The sequence below is a fragment of the Gossypium raimondii genome, chromosome 12 (assembly GCF_025698545.1).
Source record: "Gossypium raimondii isolate GPD5lz chromosome 12, ASM2569854v1, whole genome shotgun sequence".
NCBI lineage: Eukaryota > Viridiplantae > Streptophyta > Magnoliopsida > Malvales > Malvaceae > Gossypium > Gossypium raimondii.
The window spans coordinates 45,404,674-45,415,796 of NC_068576.1; the positions used below are offsets into that span (position 1 = coordinate 45,404,674).

Genomic DNA, 11,123 nt, shown 5'->3' on the forward strand with positions numbered 1-11,123 from the left:
CATTTTCCTCATGTTTTATATTTTATTTACACATATCAAATTTTGAGTAAATTAAAATGTTTTTTTGCTTGAAATTTAAATAAATAAATATTCTCTATTCATATTAGAAATATCACGCGGTTTAATCAATGATCTTTTGCTTATAAATAATTTATTCAATTTTAATCATTTAATATATTACATTTCACAAAATAGATTTTGCTTGAACGATATAAAAAGGACATAACATTGCTTTAAAATTTGATTTGGAAAGATATAATATTTCTCTTATTTTCTAATGAATATAAAAAGAGAAGTTCTACAACGCGTCAACACTATTAAATTAACTTCAATGGAATTTTGAGAGAGAGAAAATATTGGAATAAACAAAAAAAATGTGAAAACTTTGAGAATCGAAAATTTTGAACTTCATTGTTGTATGATAGTACTACAAAATGAGGCCAACAATCTCTGATTTTCCTTTTCCTTCTTTTTTTTGTCCCTACAGAAAATTGAAAATCAACCAAGGCAATGGAATTCTGATAATTGGATTTATGAATTTTGTATTAATTCAGATTCTATAATATAAACAGATAAAAAAATATATTTGAAGTTCCAAATATCCAATCAAAAATGTGTTTGGATTTTTTTTTCTCTTAGGAAGGTGAACTTGCTTGACCATCTGAGAAACTATGGATGCTAGTTTGTTGTTTATTACTATTACTGTTCTTTCTCTTCAACATCTCCTTAATCTCTTCTTCTTTCTTATCTACAAAGTCAATAATCTGCTTGAAGCTTGTTGAGCGGATGGACCGTCGACTTGACCTCGACGGTTCGATTGTCTCAATCTCACTTTCCTCATCTTCGGGGCTGAATCTGCGGTACTGTGTAAAGACTCTACAGCAGAATATAGTAAGAGACAGTACGCAAGCAATGCCACAAATGAGGAACAGGCCCCAAAAGCTGTTAAGGGAAAGTTGGTTCTCGTCCACTTGGTTGACTTGACTCGAGCACTCGCTGTGTGTCAGCCATTTGTTATGGATTTTCTGGAGATCCCCGTTTTCCGAGAGTTGGAGGATAGCAGTTGACATATCAACTGCAAGAGGGGAGTCCCTTTGGAAAGCCTGAAACCATGAATGACAATGACAACTACAATGGATTACATTTCGGAAGCAAATAATTAGAGTTGCATCGCTATAAAATCACTGTAGGAAGTTTGATGTTGATACTTACAAAGCCCCATCCGCTCTTTGTAAATTCTGGCCCAACTATCCTGTATAAACAATTGGTGTTTGATAAGAAGAGTTCGACATAAGGAAGCTCATCAACGATGGCAGCTACACCACCCTTCTTCGGTCCAAGCTTAAGGGCTCTGAGATATGCTTCTGGATTTTTTAACTTAACTATCCTAGATTGTGCTATATTGAGCTCGTCAACCAAATAGTTAAATGCAAACGAACCGTCTTGGATTCCAATAGGTTCAGTACTTGAGATCAAGCTATCAATCCCTTGAATCCCTGATGTTAGCTGCTGCACGGTAAGTATCGATGTCAAACTAGCAGTGTAGCTCGAGTTAATAATCAGAACTACAAATAGCCATATGATCAACACCATTCGTCCCAAAGAGCTCACTGTGTTTTCTCCTACATTAAGCCGAATCAAAGAGGATTTTACAAGTTTCTAGCACGGATTTTTGTAGAAGCATATTATTAATATAAACAGAATTCATAGGGAGTAAAATGATTTACTTACTGTGCGAGAAAAACATCGTTGAGAAGCTAAACCTGGAATTAGGGGGGAAATGTTAATATAACCCGTCTAGTGAGCTAATAGAAATTAACTCCAATCAACAGCAACCATACACAGTCATAACAAATCCGAGCCTGTTGTTGCAGCCTCAGCGTACATGCATGGAACCATGAAATATGATGCACAGATAAAATGTGAACTCTCATAAAGATTTATGCTATGATTTTCACAATATAACACTGTAATTTATAAGTTAAATTTAATATGATGGAGCCATCTACTGAAAAGAGGGTCGCTAATGAGTTAAATAGACTAACCAACAAACTGTTATAAGCTGTCGTCTGGGAGGACCACGAAATTCACTGTTTATCCGGTGCTCAAGAATCCACACTACAGCTCCAACAAAAAGAAAGAACAGAGCAGTGACAAACCACATTTCTGCAGTAAATGGCTTGAGGAATGCCCAAGGGTTTGACTTTGCCTCTTTCACCAGTGCAACAACAACCAGTCCAGATTCCATATAAGGCTGTGTAAAATCTACAATCTTTGTCCTGTTCGTGACAATCGTAATATCTCCAACAGCAGCATCATATACCTAAAATAAGAAAGGAGCAAGTCAAGATAGTTACTAGCCCCTCGATTTTTAGTAGGGAACCGAAAGTCCAAAACATTCACACAATATCAGATTAGCTATATCCAAATGCCTATCATCTAAGTTATACCAGTTAAAGCTGATACTCACATTTTGAGCAACCCTGCTGACAAGTTCATTATAGCTTGGATTTCTTTTACCATCTCCATATAACATATATGTGCGAGGAACAGCATATGGGAGCAAGCTTATTGCAGCTTCAAAGACATCAATGCAGTATCCTCTTACACCCTGAGGACTCTTGTCTTTCGAGGCAAACTCCTTATAACCCACTCGGTTGGGGACAGCGATTCGCAGAGGCTGCCCATTGTTAGGGAATACCCATCCCCTCGGTGTTGAGGTAGTATCACCAGGCCATATTACACTGTAAAGATGTTGACTGCCAGTAGAGATATTGGGAGGTTTCGTGTATAAGGTCTCCGGGGGAACAACCGATAGATGTGAATAATTCGACCAGTAACCAATTCTACGAGTTCCGGTTCCAACAATATTAAGAACATCATATGCTGGATGAACTAAATGTTTGTCCGGATCAAACTGAATCTGTCCACTTACACCAGTGAAGTTCATCCTCAGAAGTGTTTGAAGAAGTTGTTCGCCGCCATTAAACACACGAAGGGATGCTAGATGCAGCATGCTGCCATTTGTATCATGCAATTTCGGGTCATAAGAGAAAGATAAATTCCCACCTTCATTGAGAAAAACATCAAGGGCATGTGCAGCCAACCAAACCGAATCATAAGCATAAAGCGCATATGAATTGAAACCTGCATGACCTGCACTTCCCTTATATTTTAGGTTGTTCCACTTAGACATAAAACTCTTCTTGAGATCAGTATCAGGGGTGTAATGGCGGAGAGCGATAACCCCTTGCAAGATATTCATTGTGTTAGAATCAACTGCGTCCTTTGAATCTAAGTATGAAGGAAGCCAATCTGTAGCAATCCAAACATAGCCACTACCCATCATATTAAGAGCATTAGCAACAGAAAAGATATTCAGACCAGTATCTGGATTCACATGAACTACATAAACACGAGACTCCATCAGGTTAACCTCCACAAGCAAGTCATTAATCTTACTTTCGGTGTCTCCAGGGCTGAAGGCGGCCTTATAAGAAATCTTGGCACGTTTTTTGGCCAGGGCATCACCCAAAACAGAAATCCCACTTCTTCCATAATCATCATCCACAAATATCGCTATTACTTCCCTCCAGCCATAATAGTCAACTATATCAGCAATCGCATACATCTGGAAGTGGTCGCTTGGTGTAGTACGGAGGAAATATGGATACTGCATGGAAGAAAGAGTAGGATCTGTAGCTCCAAATGAAAGAAGAGGGACATGAAGCTCATTAACAACATGGGAGATGACATGAGCTATTCCAGAAGATTGTGGACCAATTGCAACAACAACATCACTTTCCATTAGCTGCAAAGCTGCACAAACAAGGACAACAGGTTAAAGTTGAGTTACTAATCAATAAAAGTTGTTCAAAATAGAACAGCAGTCAACTAATGCATTTCCAAATATCAGACAGTTTGGGAAGCACAAAAAGTAACTACAGATTTGTAGCATTGTTGAATAAACATATGCATGATGACAGACAAAATGATATTCTTACCCCATTCTCATTGTGTCCCACATGGGTATCTCCTACTATCAGGAAATTACTTTATACACAAAAGAAAGAGCCACTGGCTTCCTTATACCCTTTAGAAGATACTGATTTTCTGTCTACAACTATAGCCCAGTTTAATTGCTTAAAAGATAAATACAATCCAGCAGGTTTAAACAGACAAATAGTTGTTGAAGATGAATAAAAAGTTGCAGGGTATAGAAGAAAATACCTTCCATGGTTCCAATAAACCCACTGCAGTTTGTGTCGCTTATGAGGAGTTTCAATTGTACCCCATTAAGAATGGTGGGATCAGAATTGACATCATCAACGGCAGCTTGAATTGCACGATTTGCTGCTTCTCCAAGGACTGAATTCAACGTGAACAAAGCTCCAATGTTTATAACTTTTGGCTTTGAAGAAGAATTTGAAGAAGCTGACACATTTCCAGTGTCGCAGACAACTCCTGGAGGGAAGCATAGGAACCAAAGACTCAACAAAATCAAACTTCTTGTAATGAATCTTGAGATCAACAAGACCTCCTCCATGTCTTGTTCAGACAAAAAAAAAAAAAAAACTAAATACTTGGTCTTTGAAACCAGACTAACTGAACTTCTGCCTCAAACTATCATGAATTCAAGATTCCAAGCACCACCTGCAAACAAACATGAAAAGCAGGAATCAAGAAGAAACCCCTGCAATTCTGAGTATGAAACCAACATGGGGTTTTGCTAAATTTTCGATAACAAATAAAGAAACAAGTATGAAAAGAACAGCAGTAAGGGTTTTTTAATTTTTTTTTCCTTTCTAACCAAAAAAAATTCTAACAGAAAACGATTCCCTAACCAAAGCTATTAAACACTTACAAGGTCCAAAGCCCACTAGCCATGGTTTATTATTAGACAGCTCTGGAAAATGTTAATAAAACCCAAAGTATATTCACAAGAAGAACACTTGGGTTTTAACATAATTTTATATTGGCGTTGTATGGTTGATGATGAAAAGAAAATAGTAAAAAAATAATAATTTACAAAGTGCTCAGACAGCCAGAGAGAAAACCAACACATGCAAAACCCAATCAGCAAAGAAAAACAATAATTTATGTATATATATAAAAGGGAAAGGAGGCATTGCTCTGGTTGAATCACCTTCACAAAAGCGTTCTTAATGTAAAGGCAATTAATAAAATGAAGTAAAGTGAACAGCTAAGTAAGGGAGATTTGTGTTGAAGAACAATTTGCTATGAGCATATTACTCAAAGCTTCTTAAACAGTTTTGCAAGCTTAAGTAAGGCATATGATTCCCTGTCTTTTTCAGTGGTTATATCTGTTTCCATGGCTAGCTGCTGTGCCTTACAAATTTCCACCTTTTCTTTTTTTTCTTTTTTATATTATATTTCTTTTAATTATCTTAGCCTTTTTAGTTTAGTATTGAATTCTTAATATTAAAAAAATTAAATAAATAAGAAAGACAGAGATTCTGCTACAAATAGATGCAGTCTACTCATCAAATCAGATGCTTGAAAATGATAGATCTTGTTTACGAATATGCTTCTTTTTTTCCCATGGAAAATATGAATAATTATTTTAGAATAAATAATCTTACTCATATTATTCATCCCATTATATTTTTATAATTTTTTTATTAATAAATTTACTGAGTGGTCCAATATTTATGGATTGTCTCTCAATATTTTTTTATATGTAATCCAAAATCAAGGGTTTCCTTATATGTTACTGTTTTTCTTTTTGATATAAAGATAAATTTAGCTTTTAATATTTATTTATTATTATTTTGGGTTTTTTTCGTGTCATTTTATCTTCAACTTTAAAAATTTAGTCTTGCTCTTAGATGAACTGCTAAAATTTTATTGGTACAACTCATGGCATTTTAAATATATTTTACAGCTAATATGGATAAATTTACTAAAAGTTTCTATGAACTTTTATAAAAGTGGTTGATTTTTGAATATTTTTATTAATTATTTTTAAATTTTTATGACTTATCACGTGGATTTGTCATGCAGTGGCCACTTCAATGCTATTAAAATTTTAACAGTTTTGTCAATTTTTTGTTTAAAAGCAAACAATTTAATTAAATTTTAAAAGTTGAAGGCAAATGATCCAAAATAATAATAAAAACTAAATTGAATAAATGTGAGGGACTAAATTTATTTTTAAAATATACTTTTAACTAAATTAGACTGAAAGCAAAAGTGGATGGATTGGATTGTAATTAAATGGGGTAAAAGGTAGAATATTTCACTTCTATTTATATTTTATTATGAAATATCAAAACAATTTGAAGAAGATAAAGTAATTTTGTTTGATTTGGAGAAGACCTTGGTGGGTCCCAAGTCCAAACTTGTGGGTCTATGTGAAACACGTGGGTGGTAATTATATTTTTCATTTTTTTCTAAAAAATTGTATATTTATCTCAGTGAAAATTATTTTTTTTTTTGTTTGTTATCACAAAAGAACATGAAGTGTTTTTTTGTACCTACCCATTTTTTTAATGTTATATAATTTTGCAACTTTGAAAATTATAAATTATATATTTTCATTTAAAAATTAAACCTATTATATGTTGGAACTTAAAATTGCTGATGGAGAAAACAAGAAAAAAATTGTTAGCGAGTTTCAAGCGATTATTTGACGATTAATATTATTTTTTTCGATCTTTGATATTGACTGTTAGATCAATTCGGAAATAAGATATGTTCTTCTATTCATAAAAGAAAAACCCCTAAACTCTAGTATACATCGATGAATAGAAGAACATACATTATTTCCAAATCGATCTAACAATCAATGTCAGAGATCGAAGAAAAAAAGGTACTTGGATTTCAATCCGTAGATTCATGACGTTGAACTTGAACGTTGTTTTCATAAAATAAAAAAGAAAATAGGGAAGAGAGTTTTTGATTAGTATAGACAATGCGAATAGATAAAACTATATAGCATCGATTTTAATAACTTAATAACTTAAATGAAAATTTTTAAAGAATTTAATGATAAAATGGTACGAGTAAATTTACACAATTGATGAAGTTTACCCTTTAAAAAACTACCTTTCAAAATTATCTCCAAGGCCGCCGAGAGGGTAGGGTCCATGTGTTGGTAGAGGCCTTAAGTTTATTTTGTCCTCTCCTATCATTGATGAGATTTTTTTTCTTCTTCTTCTTTTATAAGAATATTTTATAATCACAAAATTATAACATTTATTTCCAGCTCCAATTTATAAAAATAAAAAATAGTATTTTAAAACAAAATTGAATAATAGTTATAATATAAATGTTGAATTAAATTCAATAATAATTTCTTCATATATAGTCCTTAAGATATTGATTAACGAAGTGTTGTATGTCACTAAAAGGATTATATTTTACCAAAATTAATGTCTTTAGAAATTATATCAAAATGTATATCCTTAGAATACCTACATTTCCTAAATAAATAACTACTCCAGTTTTAACATTATATAATATTATTATAAAAATATTCATAAAATTCGCAAAATGAATCGAATATCTTAAAAAAATCCACAAAGCATGTTATGTTTTGTTTTGTTTTGTTTTGTCGGGTAGGGGCTTCCCTATTTAATGTAATTTTGCCATCTGAAAATGACATCTCTTTTATTTATTTTGTACATGTCTCTATTCTTATTTTAAATAAATTTTAAAATTATTTGCTTGAATATTTAATTAAAAAATTGTGCAAATTCAATGAAATTTCAAACTTGAAAATTGACCCAAAATTATTATAAAAGCTAAATCATTATTTTAAATTGATGTTGAATACTCAAAATACATTATCCGAGACACCCATTTTCATTTTCGCATGTGTAGTTATCCAAATCAATTTTCTTCTAATAATTTTCATATGTATCAAATCTAATTTATGTTTCATCAATAAAAGTATTATAATAATTTCAGCATTATATTTGAGACTATATTTTGATCGTTACTAAAAAATAATAAATTAATCTATATACATTAAATGAAGCAGCAAAATAATCTCCTCGTTAATTTTGTGCGGTTAAGTGGCCTGAGAAGACATAGAATCTACCTTCGAAAAGACTACGTTTCTATCAAACTCACTCGCCTACTACCCAGTTTAGCATTACTAAACAAGATGCTTTTAGGATTTTCAAAAGTACTTTTGGGACAAAAAAAAAAATGTTATGCAAAAACACTTTTTTAATCAAAAGCAGAAATAAAAATTTTTAATTTTTACTTAAAAGTGCTTTTTTAAGAAGCAATACTAAAACAAGGTCATGACTTCTTCCAAAATTATTAGAATTTTGTTGGATTTTTTTTTCTTTCAATTTAACACACTTGCTTTTGGGATTTCCAAAGGTAAAAGTACTATGAAGGTTTTTATATTAAGAGTCAAATTATATTTTATTTTTTTATTCAAAAAATAAGAAATTTTTAGGTACCAAACTGATAAAAAAAATTAAGTACCAAAGTGATAATTAAGTGCAACTTTGGAGGGCAAACAATGCATTAACCCTTTTAAAAAATGAAGTGGAAAGGAATAGAAGAAGAAGAAGTATGGCATGGGAGATAGTGTGAAAATGAGGGTAGGGGGAGAACTAGAAGACTGGGTAGTTAACAATAGTAGAAAAATTATTAGAAGTGGTTTTTTTAGATAATTGAAAGTGGGTTTAGGGAGAAGGAAAAGAAAAGAAGAGAAGAATTAACCAATAGTAGAAAAAATTATTAAAGGTGTTTTTTTAATAAATTAATAAAAAGTTGAGAAATAATTTACTCTAAATAAAAAAAATAAGAACCAAACGAATAAATGTGTAAAGGTTGAGAATTAACTTTGTTATTATGCCTTAGATACAAAATAATCATTTAACGGACACAATTTTAACACGACTATTTTGTTTTATATCTAACATAAATGGACAAATTTACTCATTTTTCAGTAGATAAACCAAAATTAAATCCGATGTATAGTATAGGGATGGCTCGATACTTTTACCTTAATAAATCATATTATATATTCATGCAAATTCATCACTTGCAAACATATAAGGAGTGCTTGGTTTGTGAAATCTTATATTCTTGGTGCTAATGTAATATTCTAGGAATATGATTTCAAACATTCTCATGAGGCAATAATCTCACATCCCTAGAGTATTAAGATTTTAGAATATAGGGATAATCTTAATACCACCTCTTTCTTGGGTAATATTAAATTTTGGATAATTTTCTCTTTGCTTTTATTATTTTAATCAATTTCATCATTTTTTATATATAAATAAAATATAAGTCTAATTAAAAACATTATGTTTAATGGAGGTTTCACTTTCAAACATTATTTTATCAATGTGTTCATTATTAATTATTATATTATTTAAAAGGGTTATTTTAAGTTTCCAACAATTCTAAGATTTAATTGGTTGGTGATGCAATTATTTTTTTATGTATTATTATAATTATGGTTTATAAATCTATTCAACATTAGATATTTACCTATTTAATTATGAAAAATAAATTATCAATTTTTCATATTTTAAATAATTTTTTATATGTTTAGATTTTTTGGATTTGTTTTGGATTTACCATTAAAAGATATAAAAACATTAAATTGATATTTTAATTATAGTTAAGTGATCAAATTAACTATTAAACCTATGAATTAATGTGTCATGTCATCAGTCCGTTACTAAGTTAACAGACAAGTGACCAAAGCATTACAAATTGATAACATCAACGATCATTTTGCAATTTTTCAAAGTTGGGTGACTAAAACGAAAGCTTACTAATAATTGTGTAACTAACAGCGCATTTAAGGAATAGTGACTTAACAACTCACATTGACATTCGTTACCAAGGTAACGGAATGTGACATCAATGATCAATTTCAAATAGTTGAGAGGCTAAATTGTAACTTTTTGTAATTGAGTGGCTAAAGTGTAAACACATTCACTACATTTTTATTCCACATATTCACAAGTTATAAAAATACAAACATAACATATATTCACAACACTTAGCACTTAGATTTTAATTCACTATTATTAAGAATTTTACTTTCTTATAACACTTCACTTAAATATTTTATTTCACTCTTTTAGCACACTTAGTAATTTTTGAACATTTTACAATTTAGTCCTTAAATTAATGAAAAATTTAATAATGATTATTATATCACTTTCACTACACCAATATAGGCTTTTAGCGGCGGTTTTAGCGGCGTTTACATGAAAAACGCCGCTAAAGTTAGATCATTAGCGGCGCAAAACGAAAAACGCCGCTGAAAATAAGAATTAGCGGCGTTTTTCGGTAAGCGCCGCAAAAACCAAAGCCCAATGACACCGTTTCCGTGTTTTTGGGGATTTAGCGACGTTTTTAATCAAGCGCCACTAATAATCCTAAGCCAAACGGTGCCGTTTCCGTAGTTTTTGGGATTTAGCGGCGTTTTTTGGGAAGCGCCGCTAAAAAACCTAAGCCAAACGGTGTCGTTTTCTCAGCTTTCGTGGAATTAGCGGCGCTTTGACGATAGCGCCGCTAATGTTCAGGGCTTTAGCGGCGTTTTTAGAGAAGCGCCGCAAAAAACATATGTCCAACGGCACCGTTTTCAAATCTTTCGAGGCCTTAGCGACGTTTTTAGTGAAGCGCCGCTAATGCTTGGGGGTGCCCAATGGCACCGTTTTCTTAACTTTCAATGGCGTTAGCAGCGTTTTTCGGGAAGCACCGCAATAAAACTAAGCCGAAAGGTGCCGTTTTCGGAGCTTTTTGGGGATTTAGCGGCGTTTTTTGGGAAGCGCCGCTAATGCTCAGGGGTTTAAAATATTTTAAAATATTCGTTAAAAATGGAAAATTTAAAATACTATTATTTAAAATAATTTTAAAGTTTTTTGGATGCATTACTGATTTTTTTAGATTATATATTAAATAATTTCTTATATAATCGTAAAAGAGATAGTATTAATTTTAAAATATTGAATTAATTATCTCTATAGTATACGATTTAGAGTTTAAGGAGTAGTCTTGGGTATGGATTTAGGGTTTGGGATTTAAAGTTTAGGGGTTAGGTGTTATGCTTTAGGGGTTAGGGGATTTAGGGGTTACGGTTAGGGTTTCAACGCATCAAAGTGTTGAGCAAAATC

The 11,123-nt window shown here is 31.9% G+C and overlaps 1 protein-coding gene across 7 annotated transcripts; it reads right to left on the bottom strand.

Moving 5' to 3' along the window:
• Positions 1 to 516: 516 nt before the first annotated feature.
• Positions 517 to 5,298, bottom strand: LOC105764428 (glutamate receptor 3.4). Of its 7 annotated transcripts, none has more exons than XM_052625060.1 (8): positions 5,147 to 5,295; positions 4,584 to 4,653; positions 4,231 to 4,464; positions 2,471 to 3,819; positions 2,046 to 2,323; positions 1,732 to 1,763; positions 1,213 to 1,622; positions 517 to 1,103 (listed from the first exon to the last, which is right to left on the bottom strand). In XM_052625060.1, the coding sequence occupies exons 3-8, from the start codon at positions 4,235 to 4,237 to the stop codon at positions 636 to 638; spliced, it is 2,544 nt and encodes an 847-aa protein (XP_052481020.1). In that variant the 5' UTR covers positions 4,238 to 4,464; positions 4,584 to 4,653; positions 5,147 to 5,295; the 3' UTR covers positions 517 to 635. The 7 variants fall into 7 exon arrangements, 6 of the variants coding, with proteins under 6 accessions (XP_052481020.1, XP_052481021.1, XP_012438435.1 ...); XM_052625061.1 differs by lacking the exon at positions 5,147 to 5,295 and adding an exon at positions 4,865 to 5,123; XM_012582981.2 differs by having other exon boundaries at positions 4,231 to 4,653; positions 5,147 to 5,296.
• Positions 5,299 to 11,123: the final 5,825 nt, after the last annotated feature.

Coding starts and splice junctions, on each gene's coding strand:
- LOC105764428 (XM_012582981.2), bottom strand. CDS start 4,546: ATGGAGGAGGTCTTGTTGATCTCAAGATTCATTACAAGAAGTTTGATT. Junction 2,324..2,470: donor TCAGCAGGGTTGCTCAAAAT/GTGAGTATCAGC, acceptor TTCTTATTTTAG/GTATATGATGCTGCTGTTGG. Junction 1,764..2,045: donor CAGCTTATAACAGTTTGTTG/GTTAGTCTATTT, acceptor CCCTAATTCCAG/GTTTAGCTTCTCAACGATGT.